Source organism: Pantherophis guttatus, chromosome 1 (genome assembly GCF_059756535.1).
Source record: "Pantherophis guttatus breed Tessera chromosome 1, ASM5975653v1, whole genome shotgun sequence".
NCBI classification, from domain to species: domain Eukaryota; kingdom Metazoa; phylum Chordata; class Lepidosauria; order Squamata; family Colubridae; genus Pantherophis; species Pantherophis guttatus.
The window spans coordinates 20,274,242-20,298,464 of NC_142063.1; the positions used below are offsets into that span (position 1 = coordinate 20,274,242).

General features: G+C 43.6%; 1 protein-coding gene and 1 long non-coding RNA gene across 4 annotated transcripts in view; one reads left to right on the plus strand and one right to left on the minus strand.

Moving 5' to 3' along the window:
- The window catches only part of ARHGAP45 (Rho GTPase activating protein 45), a 74,090-nt gene that overhangs the window by 44,393 nt on the left and 5,474 nt on the right, over positions 1–24,223 (plus strand). For 2 of the 3 annotated variants that reach the window (XM_034437665.3, XM_034437667.2), the window contains exons 8-19: positions 2,247–2,311; positions 3,303–3,413; positions 5,733–5,813; positions 7,266–7,448; positions 9,901–10,038; positions 10,825–11,015; positions 13,348–13,505; positions 16,596–16,682; positions 17,949–18,029; positions 19,314–19,477; positions 21,349–21,537; positions 23,188–23,325. In XM_034437665.3, coding sequence (XP_034293556.2) covers positions 2,247–2,311; positions 3,303–3,413; positions 5,733–5,813; positions 7,266–7,448; positions 9,901–10,038; positions 10,825–11,015; positions 13,348–13,505; positions 16,596–16,682; positions 17,949–18,029; positions 19,314–19,477; positions 21,349–21,537; positions 23,188–23,325 — 1,586 coding nt within the window. The remainder of the gene's footprint in view (positions 1–2,246; positions 2,312–3,302; positions 3,414–5,732; positions 5,814–7,265; positions 7,449–9,900; positions 10,039–10,824; positions 11,016–13,347; positions 13,506–16,595; positions 16,683–17,948; positions 18,030–19,313; positions 19,478–21,348; positions 21,538–23,187; positions 23,326–24,223) is intronic. The other variant, XM_087894228.1, reaches the window with a different exon arrangement.
- On the minus strand, positions 14,789–21,555 carry LOC132712567 (uncharacterized). Its single transcript, XR_009623197.2, has 2 exons — positions 19,023–21,555; positions 14,789–15,046 (listed from the first exon to the last, which is right to left on the minus strand). It is a non-coding gene; the product is annotated as an uncharacterized LOC132712567 (long non-coding RNA).

Sequence of the window (24,223 nt, forward strand, 5' to 3'; positions counted from 1 at the left end):
TACTATCAAGGGTCTTTATGACAGTTGCAAAGTCCTGGGGTCATGTGTTCACCTTTTGTGATCTTCTGACAGAAAAAGTCTGTGGGGAAGCCAGATTCACTTAACAACTGTGTCAGTAACTAAATAATTGCAGTGATTCACTTAACAACAGTGGGGGGGAAAGTCCCTAAAATGGAGCCACATTCACTTAACAACTGTCTTGCCTAGCAGTGGAAATTTTGGACTCACTTGTGGTCAGAAATCAAGGATTACCTGCATTCCAAAATTAAAATACAGGTAGTCCTTGAGTTATGATTGTAACTGAGCCCTGCAATTATTAGAGTCATAAGTTGTGACGGTCGTAAAGTGGGTCACCATTTGACTGGACTCGATTTACAATCTTCTTTGTGTTGATTATTAAGCAAACGCTGCAATGCTAAAGAAATCACTGCAGTCGTTAAATGAACCCATTGTTTGCTGTGGGGCCATTGATGCTGGAAACTGGAAGTAAACTCTGCTTTCCCAGCAAAATCCTCAAAAATTGCAGTAATGTGACCGCAAGGTCACCAACACTGAACTTTGAAACCAAGTTATAAGTCCCTTTTCCAGGGTCCATCATGATTTTGAACAACCACAAGTCAAGGACGACCTGTATAAATAAAGGAATATAATATTCGTTTCTAATCTTCTCCCATCAGCTACTCTTTCACTTCAGCCTTGAAACTTTCCCTTATAGGTCCTGGCCCCACTTGCTTTTGGCCCTCAATCCTTAAGAGACGGTGGCCTTCAAGCTAACCAACATTGTACCTTTTCGATCTAATCCAGTATTGTCTACAGGCAGTGGTGGGATTCAAATAATTTAACAACCGGTTCTCTGTCCTAATGATTTCTTCCAACAACCAGTTCACCAAACTGCTCAGAAAGTTAACAACCGGTTCTCCCGAAGTGGTGCGAACTGGCTGAGTCCCACCACTGTCTACAGGTACTCCTTGACTTACAACCACAATTGAGCCCAACATTTCTGTTGCTAAGCAAGACAGATATTAAATGTCCTTTGCCCCATTTCACAACCTTTCTTCCTGCAGTTGTTAAGTGAACCACTGCGGTTGTTAAGCTAGTAACATAGTTTGTTAAGTGAATCTGGCTTCCCCATTGACTTCGCTTGTCAAAAGGTCACAAAAGGGATTACATCAGCGGTGAAATCCACTTACCTTTGGTACCGGTTCGCCTCTTCTGCACATGCGCAGAATCTTCTGTGCATGCACAGATGGTAAAAAAACAGGCCATAATGATGTCCCGGCAGGTGGGCGGAGCCTCCCGCTGCCAGTGCTACCGGTTCGGCGAGCCTGATAGAACCAGGGGGATTTCACCACTGGATTACATGAACCCAGGACCTCATGGTCACATGCAACCATCATAAATACATGCCAGTTGCCAAGCATTCAAATTTTAACCATGTGGATGCTGCAACAGTTGTGTGAAAAATAGTGATAAGTTACTTTTTTCAGTGCCGTTGTTAACTTCATACGGTCACAAAACGAATGGTTGTAAGTCAAGGACACCCATACCTAATCTTTTAAACTATACATTCCAGCAGCTATACTGCAACTTCCTGTGTACCAAAAGCTGATTTTTATCATCTGCCTTTTGCCAGGCTATAGTTTACCTTCGCAAGTACCCTGTTTCCATGAAAATAAGACATCCTCTGATAATAAGACCAATCGGGCTTTTGAGCGCATGTGCTAAAATAAGCCTCCCCCCAAAATAAGCCCTCCCTGAAAATATTTTAAACAGAGAGTTGGAAATCAGGTAAGATGGCAAGAGGAGCCCCATCTTGCTCCACACACCCCAAAATAATAAGATCTCCCCGAAAATAAGGCCAAGCGCTTATTTTGGGGTTCAAAAAAATATAAGACAGGGAAACATGGTAATGTTTCTTATTTTCAGGGAAACATGGTAATGATTTGTTAGCATTTTGGAGCCTGAATCTTTCCCTGCCCTACCTTGAAATACCCAAGAATAAATGTGGAACTTTCTGCATGCAGATCAGGCTCTCCATGCCCTAGCCTAGTGGTCAAAGCACCTGTACATTCAGAAATGTTCTGCTTCTAGCTCCATCTTGCTCTCCAGAAATCTGGAGAGAAAAATTAGGATTCTTCAATTCTCAATGCCATGGCAGAAATCTCTGAACGCTTGCTTTTTAATGTCAACAAAACCTAACATGGATTACATCAGTATTTTTTTGTCCTTCATTTTTTTCTCCTCAGAAATCGAGTTTTCCAAAGGACTTCAGAAGATAGTGAACACCTGCAAGCAAACCGTCACTCAAGAGGTAAACTCAGAGTGACATGAGCATGATGTATACCAGCGGTGGGCAAATATGGCCCCTTTATGACCTGTGGACTTCAACTCCCAGAATTCCTGAGCCAGCTTGGCTGTCTCAGGAATTCTGGGAGTTGAAGTCCACAGGTTATAAAAGGGCCACAGTTGCCTACCCCTGATGTATACAATTTATTCATTCTATTTGGATTTCCTGAGTAGTAGATGGGAATAGAAGTCTGGAATTTGCCTTCTGGCTCCCTAGTTATTTTATTGCATATTTTATTTTATTTTTTTCAATGTGTATGGCTGCCCATCTCAATCAAGTGACTCTGGATGGTGGGCAATCATAAAATCAATTAGAAAATGAATTGCAATCACAATACTGAAAATTAAATGCATACATCAGCCAATAAAAATATGATCCATAGATGTTAAGATAACCAAGAAACAGATAACTTTCCACATACTCAATACTCCAAGCCTGGGCACATAATCAGCCCTCCAAGATTGTTCCAGAGGTGCTTTTCCAAAAGGCAACTCGACTTTCTTGAGGTTTTTTTCCTTGAAAACATTTCGCTTCTCATCCTAGTAGCTTCTTCAATTCTAACTGAATGGTGGGGAAAGGAAGGATTAATATTCTTTGTAGTCCTCTGATCATTAGCACTCTTTCGGAGAGTCATTGTGGACAGCTGGGGAGGGGGGATTATCTGTAGAGTCACCTGAATCAGAGTGCAAATGGCTGTGCAACTGCAAAGAAAATACTGTAGATATAAATTCCCCAGCATTCAGTTAGAACTGAAAAGGTTTCATGGATGAGAAGTGAAATGGTTTCAAGGGGAAAAAACTAAGAAAGTTGAGCTACCTTTTGAAAAGCTTGCTGAGGAACTCTGGGAGTTGAAGTCCACAAGTCTTAAAGTTGCCAAGGTTGGAGACCCCTGATCCAGAGTGCTTGAGCTGCTCTTCCTTTGGATATGAATGAATTCCTATGATTTTCTCCTCAGCCCTCCATGCCGTTCCTCTCCATCTACTCTCTGTCCCTGGAGCAAGACATGGAACACAGTCTCAACTGCCTGCAAGCGGCCACCACTTTGCGAACCGAAACCTATATGCAGGTAAAAAGAAGACCATGGCAAAATTGGGGTTGGCGTTGGGGGGTCCTTCTTTTGTAAGCCCCCAGAGCGTGCTATAAAGGAGGTCCTTGACTTGTGACCAGAAATGAGCCCGACATTTCTGTTCGTGAATGAGACAATTGTTACATAAAACTCCATTTTACAACAATTCTTGCTGCAGCTGTTAGATGAATCACTGCAATTGTTAAATTTGTAACACGGTTGTTAAGTGAATCTGGCTTCCCCGTTGTAAGTTGGGGACCACCTGCAGTTGTAGCTGTAGATATGGTGACCGCAACTGGGAAGCCTCAGCTTCTGATCTCCCCTGCTGCAGAAGCTCCCTGGGGGAAGTTGAACCAATGACATTGGGTCATCCTACCTCACAGGGTTGTTGTGAGGGAAAGCATAGAATCATAGAAAGATTCTAAATAGAATGATGTAGTGCAAAACTCTGCCCCCTTGGACACCTGAGGAAATGGCAGGGTATACATCCAACCAGTAAATAATAAGCAGTATCTGAGTCAATCACTTCTGCAGAAAACTGCTGTACAAATTTGTCTCTACAGGGATCTCCAAACTTGGCAACTTTAGGTCTTGTGGACTTCAGAATAACTGGCTGAGGTATTCTGAGAGTTGAAGTCCACAAGTTTTAAAGTTACCAAGTCTGGAGACCCCACTCTACAATATTAAGTGTAATACCAACACTAATAGTAATATCCCCAGAGGAGGAGCAAAAAGGACTCCTTTCTGAGGGGTGAAGAATATGCAGCTCCTTTTCTCTCTCTTTTTTTTTTAAATCAAGAAGTGGAAAACATCACATCACTGAAAGCTGCTGAATTTTGCTGCTAAATTTTTGTGCTATGGGGTCCTTGGTGCTCTCTGAGTTTGGTCATTTTCTTGTAGATGTTTCATTACCAAATTAAGTAATATCATCAGGGCTAGTAGGGAATGGGGTTTGTTCCCATTTTATATACTAATGACTTGCCCTGTCAGCGCTGGTAGGAGTGCTTTTAGTGGTTCCTATGTTGGACTGTTGTTTATTGTTAGCTTACTTGACAGTTTCCTTTACTGGGGTATTGTTTGCTTCTTGATTGTTAGTCTAATGTTAATCTTGGTGTTAATCACAAATTTTTGTGCAATTGGTGATTCCCAGAACCTTTTGTAAGCAACACAGATAGGGCAGTCAGCTCTAAGTCTTGGCCCATAGCTATTCTTTGTCCAAACAAATGGATGGAAACTGATCAAGGAGAGATTCAACCTAGAAATAAGGAGAAATTTTCTGACAGTGAGAACAATCAACCAATGGAACAGAGGTTGCCTTCAGAAGTTGTGGGAGCTTCATCACTGGAAGCTTTCAAGAAGAGACTGGACTGCCATCTGTCAAAAATGGCATAGAGTCTCTTGCTTGGGTGGGTGGGTGGGTGTTGACTAAATGACCTACAAGATCCCTTCCAACTCTGCTATTCTAATCAAGGAAATATTATTCTGACCCAGGGGTGTCAAACTGGATTTCTTCGAGGGCCAGATCAGCATTATAGTTTTCCTCCGTGGGCCAGCTGGAGGGGTGAGTGGGAGATGGGACGGCCAACCTCCTGCAGCACTTTGCTGGCCAAAATGGGGTACGGGGGGTGGTTTGCGCGGCCCCCACCCACCATTTTGGCTGGCAGAGTGCTGCAGGAGGTTGTCCAGGCTGAAAATGGGGCATGGGGACCCCGTGTGCAGTCACCTTATGCCCCATTTTGGCTGGCAGAGTGTTCCAGGAGGCCATCCAGGCTGAAAATCGGGTGTGAGGGGGGCGCATGGTCCCCCCTCCTCTGCACCCCGTTTTGGCTGCCAGAGCAGGGGTGAAATCTAGCAGGTTCTGACAGGTTCTGGAGAACCGGTAACGGAAATTTTGAGCAGTTTGGAGAACCGGCAAATACCACCTCTGGCTGGCCCCAGAATGGTGTGGGAATGGGGATTTTGCAATATCATTCCCCTGGAGTGCGGTGGGAATGGAGATTTTGCAGTATCCTTTCCCTGCCATGCCCACCAAGCCACACCACGCCCACCAAGCCACGCCCACAGAACCAGTAGTAAAAAAATTTGGATTTCACCACTGTGCCAGAGGCACTGCGGGCCAGTCCTTTGCTATTTCCAGACTGGCCAGATATAAGGGCCTTGAGTTTGACACCCCAGTTCTAATCAAACAGGAGTATGTTGGCCTTAGGTTAGAGTTAGGGCTTGGCCCTTAGTTCCTGGACTATCCAGGTCTTCTGTATGTAACCATTTTCTTTCCTCTAGCAATCAAGCTGACCCAGTTTTCTTCTTTTTCTTCCTCAGCCTCTGTCCCTGAGGCGCCTCGAGCATGAAAAGCGGCGGAAGGAGATTAAGGAACAGTGGCACCGAGCCCAGAGGAAGCTGGTGAGATGCTCTTGGGGAGCACTGTAGGGTTATGGGTTTGCTCAGCCCAGAGGTTATAGCAGTTTCATAAACCTCAGGTATGTTTGCAGGGGTGTCCCCAGGTTCTGGTCAAAGAAGTCACGATGCTCATGTCCACCCTCGTGGCTTCTTTTTTTACCACATCCCTCGGACACTCCTGCTCATAGAATTTTGGCCGTTTAAGAAGCACATGCACACAAATTTTAAAAATTAAAAAACAAACAGCGGAGGTGAGGAAACCGCAGCCAGTATTACTGTTGGTGTCACAGTGCCACACATTTTCCACATTAGAAAATTTTTAAAAAACCAGCTTTGTGACCAATCTTTGCCAGCTAAGTCATCATTAGCAAGCTTCACAACTGGCTGGTAACAAGCAGAGTTGATGGAAAACCTGGCAGTAAATTTGTAAGCTGCGATCTCGTGATGTTTTGCTGAACGACCATGGTGATTTGCTTAATGACCAAATGGGAAGTGACATCATAAGCTTGTTGATTTTCCACTTATTGACCGCGGTGCTTAGCAATGGAGTTGCCAGTCCCAGTTGTGAAGCCTGCCTGTATACTTACCTGCCAAAACGGAATAAAACCCAATGTAGACGTTCAAGATTCAACTGTGATATTGGACTGGAACAGCATAGAAACCCCAGTAAATAAAAAAATAAAGAATCGCTGTAGTGGGAGGAATTGGGAAGGGTTAACCCGCCCAGGTAAAGCAGACAAGAGATATGACTACAGGTAGTCCTCGACTTATAACCATTCATTTAGTGACTGTTTGAAGTTACAACGGCTTTGAAATAAGTGATTTATGACTGTTTTCCACACTTACGACTATTGCAGTATCCCCATGATCACCGGATCAAAATTCGGACAATCGGCATGTATTTATGACGGTTTCAGTGTCTCCGAGACACGTGGCCACCTTTTGTGACCTTCTTGACAGGCAAAGTCTGTCAGGTTCGCTTAACAACCGTGTTATTAACTTAACAGTGGCAGTGATTCACTTAACTGTGGCAAGAAAGGTCATTAAATGGGGCAAAACTCACAACAACTGTCTTGCTTAGCAACAGAAATTTTCCCTTCAATTGTGGTCATAAGTCGAGGACTACCTATAGATGAGCTAACTCTACTTTATTGTAAGGCTACATTGACAGAATCAAGTCTGAAAGGAATAAACTTTTCACCACTTATAATTGATGATCCATTAAGTTTCCTTCTCTGGCCCTTAAGCCAATGGTGGCTCCTGTCTCTCTTATCCGATGGTTTCTTAGGCAGCACCTCTTCCCCTCTTTCCCCATGGCCATCCACAAATTTCATTAAGTTTTCTTCAAAGACCAACACTTGCTCATGTAGGCACTGATGCCGTTGCTTAGTCTGGCGACGAAATGTTTGCAAGGAGAAAACCAAGAGGGATGATGCTTTGCGTTTCCCGCTTTAGCAAGAGGCCGAGAACAACTTGCGCAAGGCCAAGCAGATGTACATGCAACGCTCGGAGGACTGTGAAAAGGCCCGGCATGTGATGGCCAAAGCAGAAGAGGATCAGCTGGTGTCTAGCAACAGCTCGGCCACCTTGAAGAACTTGGACAAGAAGAGACGGCTGGAAGAAGATGCCCGGAACAAGGTGGGTAGATAAAGTTCAACAGAACCTGGAATGTTGGAATGTTATTTATTTATTGTTTATTTATTGGTTCAATTTATATGCCGCCCTTTTCCAGAGACTCAGGGCGGCTTAAAATGTGTTAAGCAATAGCCTTCATACTTTTGTATATACCTGCTTAGTAGGGCTTTCGGGGTCCCCCTAAGCAGGGTTCTTTTTTATACAAAGTCAGCTTATTGCCCCCACAAACCGGGTCCTCATTTTACCTACCTCGAAAGGATGGAAGGCTGAGTCAACCTTGAGGTTGGGGTGGATTTGTTGTGAACTTTGTGTGGTGCTGACCTTGCACTTGGAATCATGTTTTCTTGATCTCTCTTGATCTGTTGATGGTGATGTTATCCATTCAGTTGAGTTCGACTCTTGACAATTTTATAGGCCAGGTCTCTTCACCTCTTCCGATCTTGCACTATTTCTTTGAGTTTCTCTATGCTCTGGAATGGTGTCAGGAAAAGTGTGATAGTATCCAGAGTGTGATAGCAGCCAGAGAGTCAGCTAGTGTGATAGTATCCAGCCACCGTTGCTTTTTCCAGTGAATGGCCCTGCATAGCATGGACAAAGTAAGTGAAACACAGTGTCATGATTTTGCCTTCTAGTGACATGTTTAAGTACTGCAGGCTACTTCAACTGACTGTCAGTTGCCAGCAGTCCGGCAGTTCGATTCTCACTGGCTCACGGTTCACTCAGCCTTTCATCCTTCCGAGGTCGGTAAAATGAGGATCTAGATCAGTGATGGCTCACTTTTTTGCCATCGTGTGCCAGGAAGGGGGGGGGGGCAGGGGAGGTTCGCGTGCGTGCATGCCCACACCCATAATTCTATAAGCCCTGCCCCATGCATGCGTGCGCAATCCCCCCCCCCCGCTTCTGGCACGCAATGGCCCGGTAGGCCCATTTTTCTTTCTCACCTGGCTCCAGATCCTCTCTATGCATCTGGGGAGGGTGGAAACAGCCTTCCCCACCCCTCTGGAGGCCCTCTGGAGGCCTGAAACGGCCCATTTCCCAACTTCTGGTTGGACAGGAAGTGACATTTTTTGTTGTCCCCAGCCTCCAGAGACTCCTAGAGAGGCTGAGCTGGCATGCCAGGTGACATGGCTCTGCGTGCCACCTGTGGCACACGTGCCATAGATTCACCATCACGGATCTAAATTGTTGGGGGCAATATATTGCCTCTGTACACTGCTTAGAGAGGGCTGTAAATAGGTCTACATGCTGTTGCTATTAAGAGTCTTCAAAGCAGGGGCATCCAAAGGGTGTGGCACTCATGATGGTGTGGTTTTAATGCACATCACCACACATAAAGCAGGCTCGTGTTTGATCACACCATCCTGGCAACCATCTTGACATTTTATCATCGCACTCTGGGATTATCCCTGCTTCAAAGGCTGGGGCTTTCAAAGTCCAAACAGCAACTACAAAAGGAAAGATGGCACTCAGTTCCCAGAATGGATCAGAATTCTCTATTTCTCCCTGGCTTCTGCACAAGTTGGAAATAACCAAGCAGCTTAAAATTGTTTGTCTAATATCTGGCCCAGTTTTCTGCGACAAGTGGATGGCTATAGACCAGGGGTGCCTGGCTGGGAAATTCTGGGAGTTGAAGTCAACAGGTCTTAAAGTTGCCAAGTTTGGACACTCCTGTTATAGGTACTTCCTCCCCAGTGTAATCTGTTGATAAACTCTATAGTATCAATATGAAAACTTATTTTTAAAGGACTGGCATCTTGCTGTTCAGCAGACATCATACTTCCTCTTATTTTAAGTATATATATATACCAAAGCAAGCTTCAATCTATCTTGATGCACACCAGACACACTTCCTCTTATATCTATTTGTCTGTCAATCTTGACACCAACTTCCTCTTACTTTAATAATTTAATATACTTTAATATGATAAGTATATTAAAGCAAGCTTTGGTCTTAAAGCTAATCCTTATCTCCAATAATACATTTGGACCAAGATGGTTTCTTAGAAATTAAAAAGTATAAGGGGATGTCTGCCCCCTATAATTATTTGGAAGTATATCAGTCTGCCACCTCCCAAGAGATAAACTAAGAAACTATCTTGAGGAGGCGTAGAATCAGCTTCACCAACTAGCCTTCCAAGTGTTTTGTAACTATTTGTATCTGCAAAATAGAAGCCATTTAGTAAAAATAACCTTCATCTTAGTCTCAGATTCCAGACATGTTTACAAGAATCCCAAAATAGAAGATTTGGGGACCGGAAATCTTGGACATTGAAAGGGAGAAACTAATTAAAACAGAGATTCTTGGGTGAAATGCCATCTCATTCCACCATTTTGAGCCATGTTCTTCCTGAGGCACAGAAATTATGTCCTTGTGGGGGAGTTTAATGCTGAATCCATCTATCCTTGTTAGCCGTTTTCCGTGTCCTTTGCTGATTCTGCCTCTTTGCCAATTCAGGCCGAAGAAGCCATGGCAACATACCGGACCTGCATCGCAGATGCCAACACCCAGAAGCAGGAGTTGGAGGACACCAAAGTAACAGCACTTCGGCAACTCCATGAGGTGGTCAAGCAGAGCGACCAAGTCATAAAGTCGGTGAGTTTGGCTGGGCCATCCCACCGACATGGTTCAGTCCTTTGGTCCTTAAGAAGAAGCTGCAAGCAAGCTCACTCTGAGCCGTGTTCTTTGAAGGACACTGTCAACTCTGAAGTGAACCTGGCTGGGGCCATTTTGGAGGCTTCAGGGTTGCCAGAATGCAAAGAACGGGTAGAGAGGGGGAACATAGTTAGTTGGTGGGGTGGGGGGGGTTGTAGCCAAAACAAAATAGTTTCCTATGGGAACCTAGGACATTCCAATAGGTGGCTGGAGGAAGGAGGGGTGAAGTAACCAAGCAACCGTCCAGCACCTTGATTGGACAATGTGACTAATGGTTTGGGGAAAGGGGAAACTTTCACTTTTTAATTAGATGAAAACCGCGGGAACTTTCAGAGTCGGTTTTCACCAGTTTGTGCCAATATGATATCTCCAATAAAACTCTTCTTTGAGGAATCTGCCTGCCTCGGAGTTCTGCTTTCTATGGGGCTATGACTTGGTGGCAGACACGTTTGTTGCCATCAGAACTAGAAACTTAGTTTGTGTCCAAGTGGGAGCTAAGATTGTCACAAAAGTTTTTGTGCAGAATTCTGGTAGTGGGTTTTTTGTGGGTTTTGGTCTTGTGATGCCCACACTGGAGATGTTTTACTCCTATTGATGACTGATAATATATAAGTTGGGGTTGACTTTTAGCAACTACACAGATAGGTTTTCCCCATGACTTCATTCATATATTTCATCCTTTTCGCTAACATGTTTCTCCTGTTTTCTTTGACTTCCGGATTCCAGGCTACCATTTCCTTCTATCAAATCATGCACATGCAGACAGCCCCACTGCCTGTCTATTTTCAGACGTTGTGCGAGAGCAGCAAACTCTATGATCCCGGGCAACAGTATGCCTCTCACGTCAAGCGGTTGCAGCGGGGAGACGAACCTGAGACACAGTATGATTTTGAGCCCTACGTGTCAACCAACAATTGGTAGGGTTTGGCACTAATGCGAATGGTCATTTGTCATTAGGACAAATCCTAATACATCCTGGTGGCCTCTGTTTTGAACAGCCTTTCAACACCCAGAGGTGTTGGAAGCACAACTTCCAGAATTCCAAATGGCATCCCCAAAGGGTTATGGGAATTGGAGTTATCCCTTCAAACTGTTTGCCAACCAACCTCTCTGAAATCAGGACTGCTTCCTACCCCCCCCCCCAAATTATTCCTGTATAGCATATAGACATGGACCAGGGGATGGTATAGCTCCCAGGGCCTTTACAAAAATTGCTAAGGTATTAATAATATTTAATATGGTAGAAATTGTAAATGATTGCTTCATATGGGCTATAATTACAGTGCCCATATTTTTTGGGGGGGAAAAAATAAAGGACCAATTTGAGAAAGGGGCAAATCTGAAAGAGGTTCATAGGGATTTAAAAAATGTCATTATTTATAACTTTGCTTAACAAAGGAAAATTCAACGGCTTTACCTAGATGCATATTCTAATAAAAATATCTACAATCAATCAGGATATGTAAATAGAATGATAATTCAGTTTTCGTATTTTTTCACATGAATGTGAAAGACTGCCATTTCTACAGTAAAAAGTTGAATGACCAAAACAAAGGGCAAAAGTGAATTTTTGAAAAATTAAATTAATCTAAAGGGCCGCTTTCTGAAATAAGGGATTGTTCCTTGTAATAAAGGACATACGGTCCCTATAGATATATTAACTGTGTTTCTAGAGTTTTAACTTGAACTGACTCAAAGGTTTTGTCCTGGCCACATGAAATTTATTGTTCTGACCTCAAAGGGGGAATCATTCACTGAGAATGGTTGCTAATAGATGGGTTTGCTAAAGCTGGATTGATGGGATGTCTTATCAAGGGATTATCTTTACTTCCGTTCAGTTCTTTTGCAATACAGATATTCTCGATTTATGACAGTAACGACACGTAGAATTTCCATTGTATGTCATGACTGTCATTAGCTGAGGCACCCATGTGATCAACCCAATTTTACAGCATTTTTTGATGCGGCCATTAAGCAAACACAGTGGTCATAAAGCAAATGCAGTAGTCCTTAAATTAACACTGGTTGTTAAGCATACAGGCAGTCCTCGACTTATGATCACAGTTGAGCATAAAATTTCTGTTGCTAAGCGAGGCAGTTACTGAGTATTGCCCCATTTTGCAGCCTTTATCTCATGATTAAGTGAATCGTTGCAGTTGTTAAATGAATTGTGTGGTTGTTAAGCGAATCTGGCTTTCCCCATTGACGTTGCCTGTCGGAAACCCACTGGGAAAGTTACGAATGGTGATCACATGACCTCAGGACAATGCAACTGTCCTAAATACATACATGCCAGTTGCCAAGTGCCCAAATTTTGATCCTGTGACCATGAGGATGCTGGTCATAAGTCACATTTTTCTGTTCCATTGGAATTTTGAATGGTGACAAAACTAATAGTTATAAGACTACCTGTATCTACAATGGGTGGGGTCTCTTTTGTTGGAAACAGGAAGTAAACCCAGCTTCCAGCACAAACTATTGAAATTGGTGGTCATGTGACCATAAGGCACTGCAAACAAGCCATGAATGCAGACTAATCACCGCTTATCAAAGATGCGGTCACATGAACCTGGGGCAGGCAGCCATCAGAACTTTAAATCTGGGTTCCAGGTTCCCTTTTGGGGGGGAGGGTGTCCAGTGTAACTTTGAACGGTTGTTAAGTGACCGGTCATAAGTTGAGGACTACCTGTATTCCCTCTTCTTTTCTTTTTTTAAAATAATTTTTATTAAACAATTTTTTAAAACAATTTTTTTTTTACAATTTTCTTCTTTACAACATTTCCACATCAGTATTCATTTCTTATATATCCATTTTGCTCCCTTACTTCAATTTACCCTTATCTATACATATAGTTCTATTATTTATTTATACATATTAATATATCAGGATACTAAATTACAATCATGCATCATGTGTCATTTCCATTTCTACAAGTTTGTTATGACAAAAAAAATACAATATTTAATTATACATATCACAACAGCAGCGAGAATAACATATGCACAAAATTGGAAGAATAACGATATACCCTCAGAGCAAAACGTGATAAGAAAAGTTTTAGAGTGCGCAGAGACGGATAAACTCACAAAAGAAATACAAGATGAGAGAGAAACAGAGTACTACATGGTATGGAATAAATGGTATGAATGGTTAGAAGAGAGGTACAAAGGGTAAGGAAAGATTAAATGAGGAAGATACAGGAGTTTGAACGTAGTGACAAACTTGTAGAAATATTCCCTCTTCAACAGCTCTCCGATGACTCGGGCAAGAAAAGGCAGCTGCAGTATTAGTGAATTCACAGGAACGAGTAGCTCTGACACCTCCAGTAAAGATGGAGCAGCCTCCGAGGGTGACACAGCCGCAGGTCGAGATCCTCAGAACCGGCCCACCCAGCTTGAAAAACGAGGTGAGGAGACAGCCTAACTTTTCTGCGGAAGCGGGATTTCTGTGCCCTTACCACCCATATACTGTATGACCCCTTGATTTTGTAGCATGGATAACATCTCCAGCAGGACTTGGCTTCCAGGTACACCATTCTGATTCCTCCCTTGCAGAATTTTCAGTAAATTTGGTATGAATTTGCTTCCAAATGCAAAACATGTATGTATGTGTGTGCATGGGATTCATTGCCTAGTTTTGAAATAAACAATCACCATCAGCCAAAACTCCCAAGAGAAAACAATAGTACTTTTATTTACTATTTTGCAAAGAGGGTGCACCATGCCCACGCAGGTACAGTGGACACACCTTAAATCACGGGTCTCCAACCTTGGCAACTTTAAGCCTGGTGGACTTCAACTCCCAGAATTCCCCAGCCAGCTGGCTGGGGAATTCTGGGAGTTGAAGTCCACCAGGCTTAAAGTTGCCAGGGTTGGAGACTTCTGCCTTAAATCATCACTATGTTTTCTTTATATTCCCTATTGAAGTTGCAAATTTACCCCTACCTTTTCCAAATTGGTTTAGTACTCATGCCATTACAACCTATCCGAAGCATCTAAAAGTGAATACATTTCTCCGCCACCGATATCATCTCCCATTACTCTACTTCTATCACCCCCCCACAAATTACCTTTTATGGTCCTAATTCCTAGGGGTTGTTTCTAGAGTAACTAACATATCAATAAATTCTGGTTAAGACTGGTTTCTAGTATAGCAGAGGCCTTCCTACGTATAATTCTCAAACTTCATCCTAGCTCATGAGATTAGAAATATATACAATGTAGTTTCTTCACAGGCTAGCATATCTTCTAGAGTTTCTGTAAAAACAATAGGTTCTGGTTTTTTTATGTATGTATGTATGTATGTATGTATGTATGTATGTATGTATGTATGTGCTTTATTTATTTGCTGCATTTATTTGCTGCATTTATTTATTTGCTGCATTTATTTATTTGCTGCATTTATTCATTTACTTAAATGCTGCTTGATTCAAACTACTTTGGGTTGGGGGGTCACAATTCATTTGTGGGAAAGGCTTTCAAAAGACATATGTCTCAGATAGTTTAAAAAAAAGATGGTAGGCAGAGATACTAGGAAGAAACACTGGGCTCCTTCATGCCCTGCAAGAGGTATTTGTAAATTTGATCCTAAACATCGGAGGCTGCATTAGACAGACCACTGCAGCGTTCCCATGTCTTAGAACTGTAGGCTCAGAAGGGATCTTGAAGATCTTCTAATGATAATAGAATAGAATAGAATTCTTTATTGGCCGAGTGTGATTGGACACACAAGGAATTTGTCTTTGGTGCATATGCTCTCAGTGTACATAAAAAGACAAGATACATTCGTCAAGAATCATAAGGTACAACACTTAATGATAGTCATAGGGTACAAATAAGCAATCAGGAAACAATATCAATATAAATAATCCAATCTTCTGTCCACATTTCCCCAGACACATGGCTGCAAACCTTTTTTTAAGTCTTGAGGCCCATTCCTCATTTCATCCTGCAAATTTAAAAGAAAGAAAGAAAAGAACTTGGTTCCTATACATATGCATTTATTTATTTAATGTACGTGCTCCGTGCTTTTAAAAATATATGTCTTCAAAAGGTTGCCCCAAAGGTGCTTTTTCAAAAGGCAACCGGACTTTCTTGGTTTTTGTTGTTGTTCTGGGTCAAAAACAAAGAAAGTCCAGTTGCGTTTTGAAAAAGGAGCTGTGGGACAACCATGACTTGGATGACTGAGAATCTCCATAGACATCTTCAAAGGGTTGTAACTGGCCCTCCTGTGTCTCTGCATAAGTTGCTTGGAAGGAGATAGACACAGGTAGCTAAACCTCTTCTCAAAGCAGCTCCTGCTGTTATGTGGCCAGGCTCCCTTTTAGGATCTAACCACAGCACAAATGTGATCTGGCAGCATCCTTTTTTCAGCCAGGTCCCCATGAGATCACTGTCAACTTGTCCCCAGCTCATGGGGTGACATGATAGCAGTGTTCTGATATCTCAGGGGCAGCCACAAAGAAGAGGGGGTCACACTATTCTCCAAAGCACCTGAGGGTAGAATAAGAAGCAATGGGTGGAAACTAATCAAGGAGAGAAGCAACTTAGAACTAAGGAGAAATTTCCTGACAGTTAGAACAATTAATCAGTGGAACAACTTGCCTCCAGAAGTTGTGAATGCTCCAACACTGGAATTTTTTAAGAAGATGTTGGATAACCATTTGTCTAAAGTGGTGTAGGGTTTCCTGCCTAAGCAGGGGGTTGGACTAGAAGACCTCCAAGGTCCCTTCCAACTCTGTTATTCTATTCATGACTGAGCCTGGTTTAGATTATCTTTAACTGTTCCAGGATTCGAATAGTATTCCTCCCATATCTTATTCTGCCAGCATTACCCTCCAGCTCCAGGCAAGGAACATCTGTTACTTTTGGTCACCTGGAAGAAACTCAGAGACCAGCAGTGACTAGAAACGGAGACTGTGGAGACAGAAACGGGATCTGCAACAGGAACAAGTAATTTCACGCTGGGGGTTTCCCTCTGACTCAAAGATTCATTATCACTCATTACTGGAGAAAGCTCTTGCCTGATCTCAGAAGTAGTCAGAAGCAATAGGAGCTGCTTGAAAGGAAGGCTCAGGTAGTCCTCAACCTACGACCACAGTTGCAACCAGAATTTCCATGACTATAAACAAGCTGGTTGTTAGGTGAGAAGCCAGATTCGCTTAACGACTGCAAATTCTCTTAACAACCACAGCGATTTGCTTAACAACTGTGGCAAATGGGGCAAAACTCACTTAAGAATTGTCTTGCTTAGCGATGGAAATTTTGGGCTCAATTGTGGTCATAAGCCGAGGACGATCTGTAGTGCAGGTCAAAATAATGCAACCCCTTCATGAGATTCTCTAGCTGCACTAACTGAGACCCAGCTATATTGGCAAAGTGCCTGACTGGGAGATGCTTTTCCTGTTTCAAAGAGCCGGTCAGCATTGCAAAGGCCCAACCTCTTGTCTGACTCTCCGCATGCAGGAATGAAATCTGCCTTGTCATTGGCTCCTTAGGTGGGCGAGGTCACCAGGCACACAAATCATGGCCAACAGCCATCACAGAGACCAAGGACAGTCTGGAATCCCCTACCACAAGCCCAGGTATCTTCCCCTCTTCTGACCTACGGATTGTGCAAGTTCCATTAGGATCTGAGCTGAAAAGAATCTAATAAGATGCCCTTATGTACCTGCATCAATATATTCGTTCCTTCTTATTCATTCATTCATTCAATTTATATTTGATCAATGCACCCGCTCCCACGTTGGCTGCTATTGAAAGAGTCATTAAATTCAGGGAGCTTTAGTAAAACAACTTGTTTCTACCAGGGGTGGGTTCTACTTACCTTTACCAGCAGTTCGCAGTGGGGCCACGTGTGCGCTCTTCTGCGCATGCGCAGAAGCATTTGGATGACATCGGGGTTGATGGGCGGAGCCTCCCGCCAGTTTTACTACTGGTTCCATAGAACCGGTGCGAACCGGGGGCAACCCACCCCTGGTTTCTACCAGGGGTGGGTTCTAAATTTTTTTACTACCGGTTCTGTGGGCGTGGCTTATTTTGTGGGTGTGGCTTGGAGGTCATGTGACTAGGTAGGCATGGCTAGCTGGTCAGAGTCATTTCTGGAAGGTCCTCGCACTTACGACCAGTCCTCGCACTTACGACCCAACTCATTTGTTTGCTTTTAACACTGATCAGCTGTAGGACGGCCCTTTGAAGCCCCACAGCAAGAATTTAAACAGTTTTTTTCCCTCTAGTCATCAGCTGGGACTCAGGAGGCAGCAATAGATTGGGGGTGGGACCAAATAAAAAGTAAGAATAACGTGGGGTGGGTGGGGAGTGGGAGGGCGGGGGGAGAACCGGTTCGGTGACGTCAGATCGTCAACGCTACCGGCTTGGATGAACCGGACCGAACCAGGAGGAACCCACCACTGGTTTCTACCCTTCAATCACTCAAGAAGACATTTTGAGTTGAAGGTAGGCTACACTCAAAAGAGGGCATTTGACCTAAAACCACCAATAAGTTTTGTGGTTGAGACAAAATCTGGAAATTCAGCCAGATTCTACATATTTCAACTTTCTGGGTCTTCCAAAACTCCCAAGATTTTTCCAGACTATGGAGTTTTCCTTATGGCAAATCTCAAAAGCCCAAGCTTGAATATTTGGGGTGGGGATGGGGGGGGTGGAATTCTTGCAAGGTGTAATCCAGAAACCACACACTGTGGTATGATGGTCAAGCTCTCCCTTTTTTTCCCCCTGTGCCACATGTTGACCCCTAGATAGGACTGATTTTGACATCTTTATGGTTTCCTTATTCTGCTGTCTGGGATCTAATTTGATAATATCTAAAACTGAGGCTTTCTCTTGGTTAGGTGAGTTTCCTCAGATGCCTTCAAATGGATCGCTGTCCCCTAAAGATGATCCTGATGAGAATTCACCTTCCTTTGAACAGAGTATGTATTAGTGGAACAGTGGTGGGATTCAAATTTTTTTACTACCGGTTCTGTGGGTGTGGCATGGCTTGGTGGGCGTGGCATGGCTTGGTGGGCGTGGCTGGGGAAGGATACTGTAAAATCTCCATTCCCACTCCACTCCAGGGGAAGGATACTGCAAAATCCCCATTTCCTCCTGATCAGCTGGGACTCGGGAGGCAGAGAATAGATGGGGGCAGGGCCAGTCAGAGGTGGTATTTACTGGTTCTCTGAACTACTCAAAATTTCCACTACCGGTTCTCCAGAACTGGTCAGAACTTGCTGAATAGCACCTCTGTAATGGAACAATACAAACTAGTGGTAAAATTCCTCCCTGTAGAGCAGGGATCTCCAACCTTGGCAACTTTAAACTTATGGACTTCAACTCCCAGAATTCTTCAGCCAGCGCACAAGTCATAAAGTTGTCAAGGTTGGAGACCCCTGCTGGTGGAGGAGGGACTTAAGGGGAAAATCAGTAAAATGGGCATAAGATCCACAACTAGAAGCTGGAGCAGTGTTTCTCAATCTTAGCAACTTTTAAGATTGGTGGACTTCAACTTCCAGTTCACCCAACTTACAAAGTTGCTAAGATTGAGAAACACTGGGATGGAGCTGGCGGGTCCTCTGTTTTTCTTCCAAGGTTCAGGGCCGGGGGGGGAAAGCCTAAATCCTACATTTCCTTTTGTTTTTATGGTTCTACATTTTGTCCTGGAATGTTGTGCGTTGTATACAACTGTAATTTTTAGTTCATTTGGCCCCTCCCCCTCCAGATTCGTGTAATCAGATAAAAAGAAAGGAAACGGAACAAAAAGCAACTTTGATGCCGTGTTACCGTATGCATAGGATCATAGAGTGGGAAAGGACCTTCTCCATGGGTGGCTGGGGAATTCTGGGAGAAGAGGTTCACCTGTTTTCAAGTTGCCATGACTGAGAGATGCAACTGAGCCAGTTTGGTGTAGTGCTTAAGGTGTTTACCTAGAAACCAGGCGACTGTGAGTTCTAGTCCCACCTTACAGATGAAAGCCAACTGGGTGATTTGGGGCCAGTCACTCTCTTTCAGCCTGATCCACCTCAAAGGGTTGTTGCTATTGTAGGGAAAATAGGACGAGAAAGGAGCATTGGGTATGTTTGCCGACTTAAGCTACTTATGAAAAAAATAATAATAAAGGCAGGATAAAAATATTTAACAATAAATCTAATAATAAACAGCAGATTTGGTTGGTGTTTCAGTCTTTGCCTTTTTTTTTTTAAATTTCTGGTTACCAGGTATTAATGAAATGACTCCAGGAATCTCTACGCCCACCGGCCCTTTCCGGCATATCAGCTTGTCCAGAGCTGCCCAAACCCACCGGCTGAGGAAGCTGCGGACACCCTCGAAATGCCGGGAGTGCAACAGCTACGTTTACTTCCAGGGAGCTGAATGTGAAGAGGTAGGATGGGCAAAGGGGAGGCAGTACAAAAAGTACAGGCACGCCTCGGAAATACAGGTAGTCCTCGACTTATGACCATTTTTCACACTTATGATCATTTATTTATTGGATATTTATATGCCGCCATTCTCCCAAAGGACTCAGGGAGTCCTTATGACCGTTGTAGCATCTCCATGGTCACGTGATCAAAATTCAGTCACTTGGCAGCTGGCTCACATTTATGACAGTGGTCATGTGATCACCTTTTGTGACCTTCTGGCAAGCAAAGTTAATGGGGGGATAGCCAGATTCACATAACAACCATGTTCCTAATTTAAAAACTGCAGCAATTCACTTTAACAATTGTGGCAAGAAAGAGTAAAATGGGAGAAAATTCATTTAACAACTGTCTCACTTGGCAGTAGAAATTTTGTGCTCAATTGTGAACGTAAGTCAAGGACTATCTGTATTACAAATTTGATTCCAGACCATTGCCCTAAAGCAAATATTGCAATAAAGCAAGTCACATAATTTTTTTGATTCCTCAGTGCATATAAAACTTTACACTATACTGTAGCATAGTGAGCAAAATTTCTGTTGCTGAGCAAGGCACTTGTTAAGTGAACATTGTCCCATTTTACAACCTTTTTTTTGCCACATTTGTTAAGTGAATCACTGCGGTTGTTAAATTAGTAACACCGTTGTAAACTTAATCTGGCTTTCACAAAAGGTGATCATATGACCCTGGGACACTGCAACCGTCATAAATTCATGCCAGTTGCCAAGTGTCCAATTTTTGATCATGGGATGCTGCAAGAGTCGTAAGTGTTACTTTTTTCAGTGCCATTCAGTGGTGGGATTTAATTTTTTTTTACTACTGGTTCTGTGGGCGTGGCTTGGCTTGGTTTGGTGGGTGTGGCAGGGGAAGGATACTGTAAAATCTCCATTTCCTCCCGATCAGCTGGGACTCGGGAGGCAGAGAATAGATGGGGGCAGGGCCACTCAGAGGTGGTAGTTCTCCGAACTACTCAAAATTTCTGCTCCCGGTTCTCCAGAATTGGTCAGAACCTGCTGAATACCACCTCTGGTGCCATTGTAACTTTGAACGATCACTAGACGAATGGTTGAAACCAGGGGTGAAATGCTCCCGGTTCAGACCGGATCGCCCAATCTGGTAGCAATGGCAGCGGGTGGTTCGGAGAACTGGGTAGCAAAAATCCCTGCCCCCCCCCCACACACACACACCCCATGCCCAGCTGAGTCGCACGATCATCAGAGGCTTTTTTTTTTTTTTTTACTTTTAAAAGCATTTTTTCTACAACCTCTTCCGATGAAAAAATGATTTTAAAAGTAAAAAAAAAAGCCTCTGATGATTGCGCGGCTCAGCTGGGATCATCAGAGGCTTTTCAAAGCATTTTTTTCTGCAACCTCTTGGCTGAAGAGGTGGTAAAAAAAATGCTTTGAAAAGTCTCTGACGATCCCAGCTGAGTTCCCTGATTGGCAGAGAGGCCGATCAGGAACTCATCTGGGATCGTCAGAGAGGCTTTTCAAAGCATTAGAAAAAATGCTTTGAAAACTTTTTTTTTAAAAAAAAGTTGGCCACGCCCACCCAGTCACATTAACCCCCCCCAAGCCACACCCACAGAACCAGTAGTAACAGATTTTACATTTCACCCCTGGTTAAAAGTAAAGGACTACCTGTATTACAGTGTTTCTCAATCTCAGCTGGATGGACTTCCAACTTCCACAATTCCCCAACCTGCCTTGAGAAATGCTACCTAAAAAAAGCAACCCCTCTTGTTAATGACATATTACCACCCAGTGGCTCTTTCTGGAACTGCACAAACTCCCTAACTGTACAGCTGTTTCACTTCCACCCTCCTCTTCTCCAGTGTTACTTAGCCTGCCACAAGAAATGCCTGGAGACCCTGGCCATTCAGTGCGGACACAAGAAGCTTCAAGGCAAACTGCAGCTCTTTGGGCGAGACTTTGCTCAGGCTTCCCACACCGGCTCTGATGGCGTCCCCTTCATCGTCAAGAAGTGCATCAACGAGATCGAAAGGCGGGCCATGAAAACAAAAGTAAGAGGTGGAGCACCTGTAATGAAAGAAATTTATTTACAGAGGGGGAGACATTCCTCTGCCCCAGAGCCTGGGAATTGTGCCATCAAGCTAGCAATCCTAATCAGTGGTGGGATTCAGCCGGTTCGCACCACTTCGGGAGAACTGGTTGTTAACTTTCTGAGCAGTTTGGCAAACTGGTTGTTGGTAGAAATCATTAGGGCAGAGAAACAATTGTTAAATTACTTGAATCCCACCACTGATCCTAATGCAGTGGTGAAATCTGGCCGGATCTATCTGGCTTGTGCGAACCGGTAGGGCTGGAGGCGGGAGGTTCCACCTACCCGCTGGGACGTCATTACGTCCGTTTTTGACCAGACGGCCCTGCACATGCGCAGAAGAGGCTCGCACACTCACATTTCCGAACCGGTAGCGAAGGTAAGTGCATTTCAGCGCTGTCCTAATGGTTAAGTTGCTGAGCCCTGATCTTCGAAGACTGGGGTAGTCAAAAACCAACCAAAATTTCACAGCAAAAATCACTGTAATGGTTGTGTTTTCTTTTGCTATAAACTGGGGTTTTCCCAACTTGGTCACTTTAAGAGGCATGGACTTCAACTCCCAGAATTCCCCAGCCAGCCATAGGTTTTGGGAGTTGAAGGCCACATCTCTTAAAGTGGCTAAGATTAGGAAACCCTGCTGTGAGGCCTCCAATAGATGTGCTAAAGAGAGTGAAAACAAGCTGTGTTTAACTGTGATTTGTCAAGTGATAGAAAGGAAGACTGCCTGGGAAATAATTCTATGAGCTATTTAATTAAAGGGAAGCAAAGTTACTTTTTGCTCTGTTCCTGTCCACTTTTGGCATGCAACCCCTGTAAAATGGTTGCACATTTCTGTTGTAAAGCTTGGCGTGGTTGCAATATTTTCTTTCAAGGTGGCAGAGGGATCGAAACTCTTTGGGGCCCGCATAAAAAATAGGCAGCGCTTCAATCACACCATTATAATTACTGTGTGCTTCACTTTGTCTATCTACTTCCTGGGCATCCCTGAAACTGTTCTGCCCCAGCTCTGGATTCCCGAGGATATTGACACTCACTAATGGTCCTTATCAAATTTATTAAATAGCAAGAATAAACCAAAGTCCGGCAAAGGTTGGCAACCAGCCCAGAAAACAAGATACGATAAGACTTTTCCAAAAATGCTCTGATGATAATTACAAGTTGTTTCCAGCAAGAAACTTACTAACGGTGTGTGACTTAAATAGGCTAAGGGAGTGGCCAATTATCCTCAAGCCTTACTCTCGAGGAGACCTCCTCCTTCTGAGTAGCCACTCCTGCCTTTTGGCAGCCCTGCGTACTCGAGCATTGAGGAGAGGCTCCTCCATTTCGCTCTCTCCACTGGAAGGAGCCTCTGGAGGTTCTGAAGGCCCTGGATGAGTCTCTGCCTCTGGCACCACATCCTCTTCGGCCTCCTTGCTGCCCGACGCGAACGCCGGCTGCGCAGGCTGCTGGCGCAACACCACACCAACCTCCTCCTTGTCGGGATCAGCCACGATCCGTGCAGGCCGCTGGCGGGCCACAACAGAAACAAGAATATCGGGAGGAGGGATTAGGTAAAAAAAAAATCAAGATGGCAACATTTTGTCCAATCGATACTCCTTTCTGTTTTCCTTAGGGCATCTACCGTGTTAATGGAGTGAAATCCCGTGTGGAGAAGCTCTGTCAGGCTTTTGAGAATGGGAAAGAGCTGGTTGAGCTGTCTCAGGCCTCACCCCATGACATCAGCAACGTGCTGAAGCTCTACCTTCGTCAGGTGAGGCTGCCTGCAGAGTGATTGTGATCTTTGGGCCAAAAGGTGGAGCACCTGCCCTACCATTGAAAGACCAGAAGCTTTTTAGCCCAAAGAGAAGAAAGAGAGTACCCTGTTCACATAGAAATATAGTTATGTTCTACTGATTAATTGTTCTAACTGTCCGGAAATTTATCCAATTTAGAACTAAGGAGAAATTTCCTGACAGTTGGAATAATTAATCAATGGAAAGTCTTGCCTCCAGAAGTTGTGAATGCTCCAACACTGGAAGTTTTAAAGAAGAGATTGGGCACCATTTGTCTGAAATAGTATAGGGTTTCCCAAGCAGTGGGACAGCAGGTTTCCTGAGCAGGGAGTTGGATTATGTGAGAGAAAAGTTATTTCTCAATTGCTGTGCCTATTAATGGCTTTTGGAATGGACAAGTAAATAAGCCAATCAGAAAGCAGCTAATAGGTTTGAATCTCCCAGGCTTTTATATTCCCTCCCCTAACTGTCACAGTTGACAGTATAAAAGGAGATTCTTGACAGAAAACCATGCTCTTCTCTTAGAAAACTGTGGGCAGTTTGGAAGTCAGTTAGAAGGGTATTTCTGATGCACTTCTGATGGTTTACAAGACTATTTCTTCTGAGGAAGAATAGCCATAACTAACATCGCTTAGATCTTATAAGCCTGATGATGGCAGATGAGATTCTGTCGAAATGTCGCTTCTACCCTTTTAGGGATATGTTCACAATTACATGGGAAGAAACCCGAAATATTAACTGTACACACACACACACACACACACACACACACACACATATATATATATAATTTTTATGTAAATAAAAACATTTATTGTTAACTGCTTCAGAGGCTCATTTGTTAAAGTAGATCTTAATAGAGGTAAAGGTTTACGG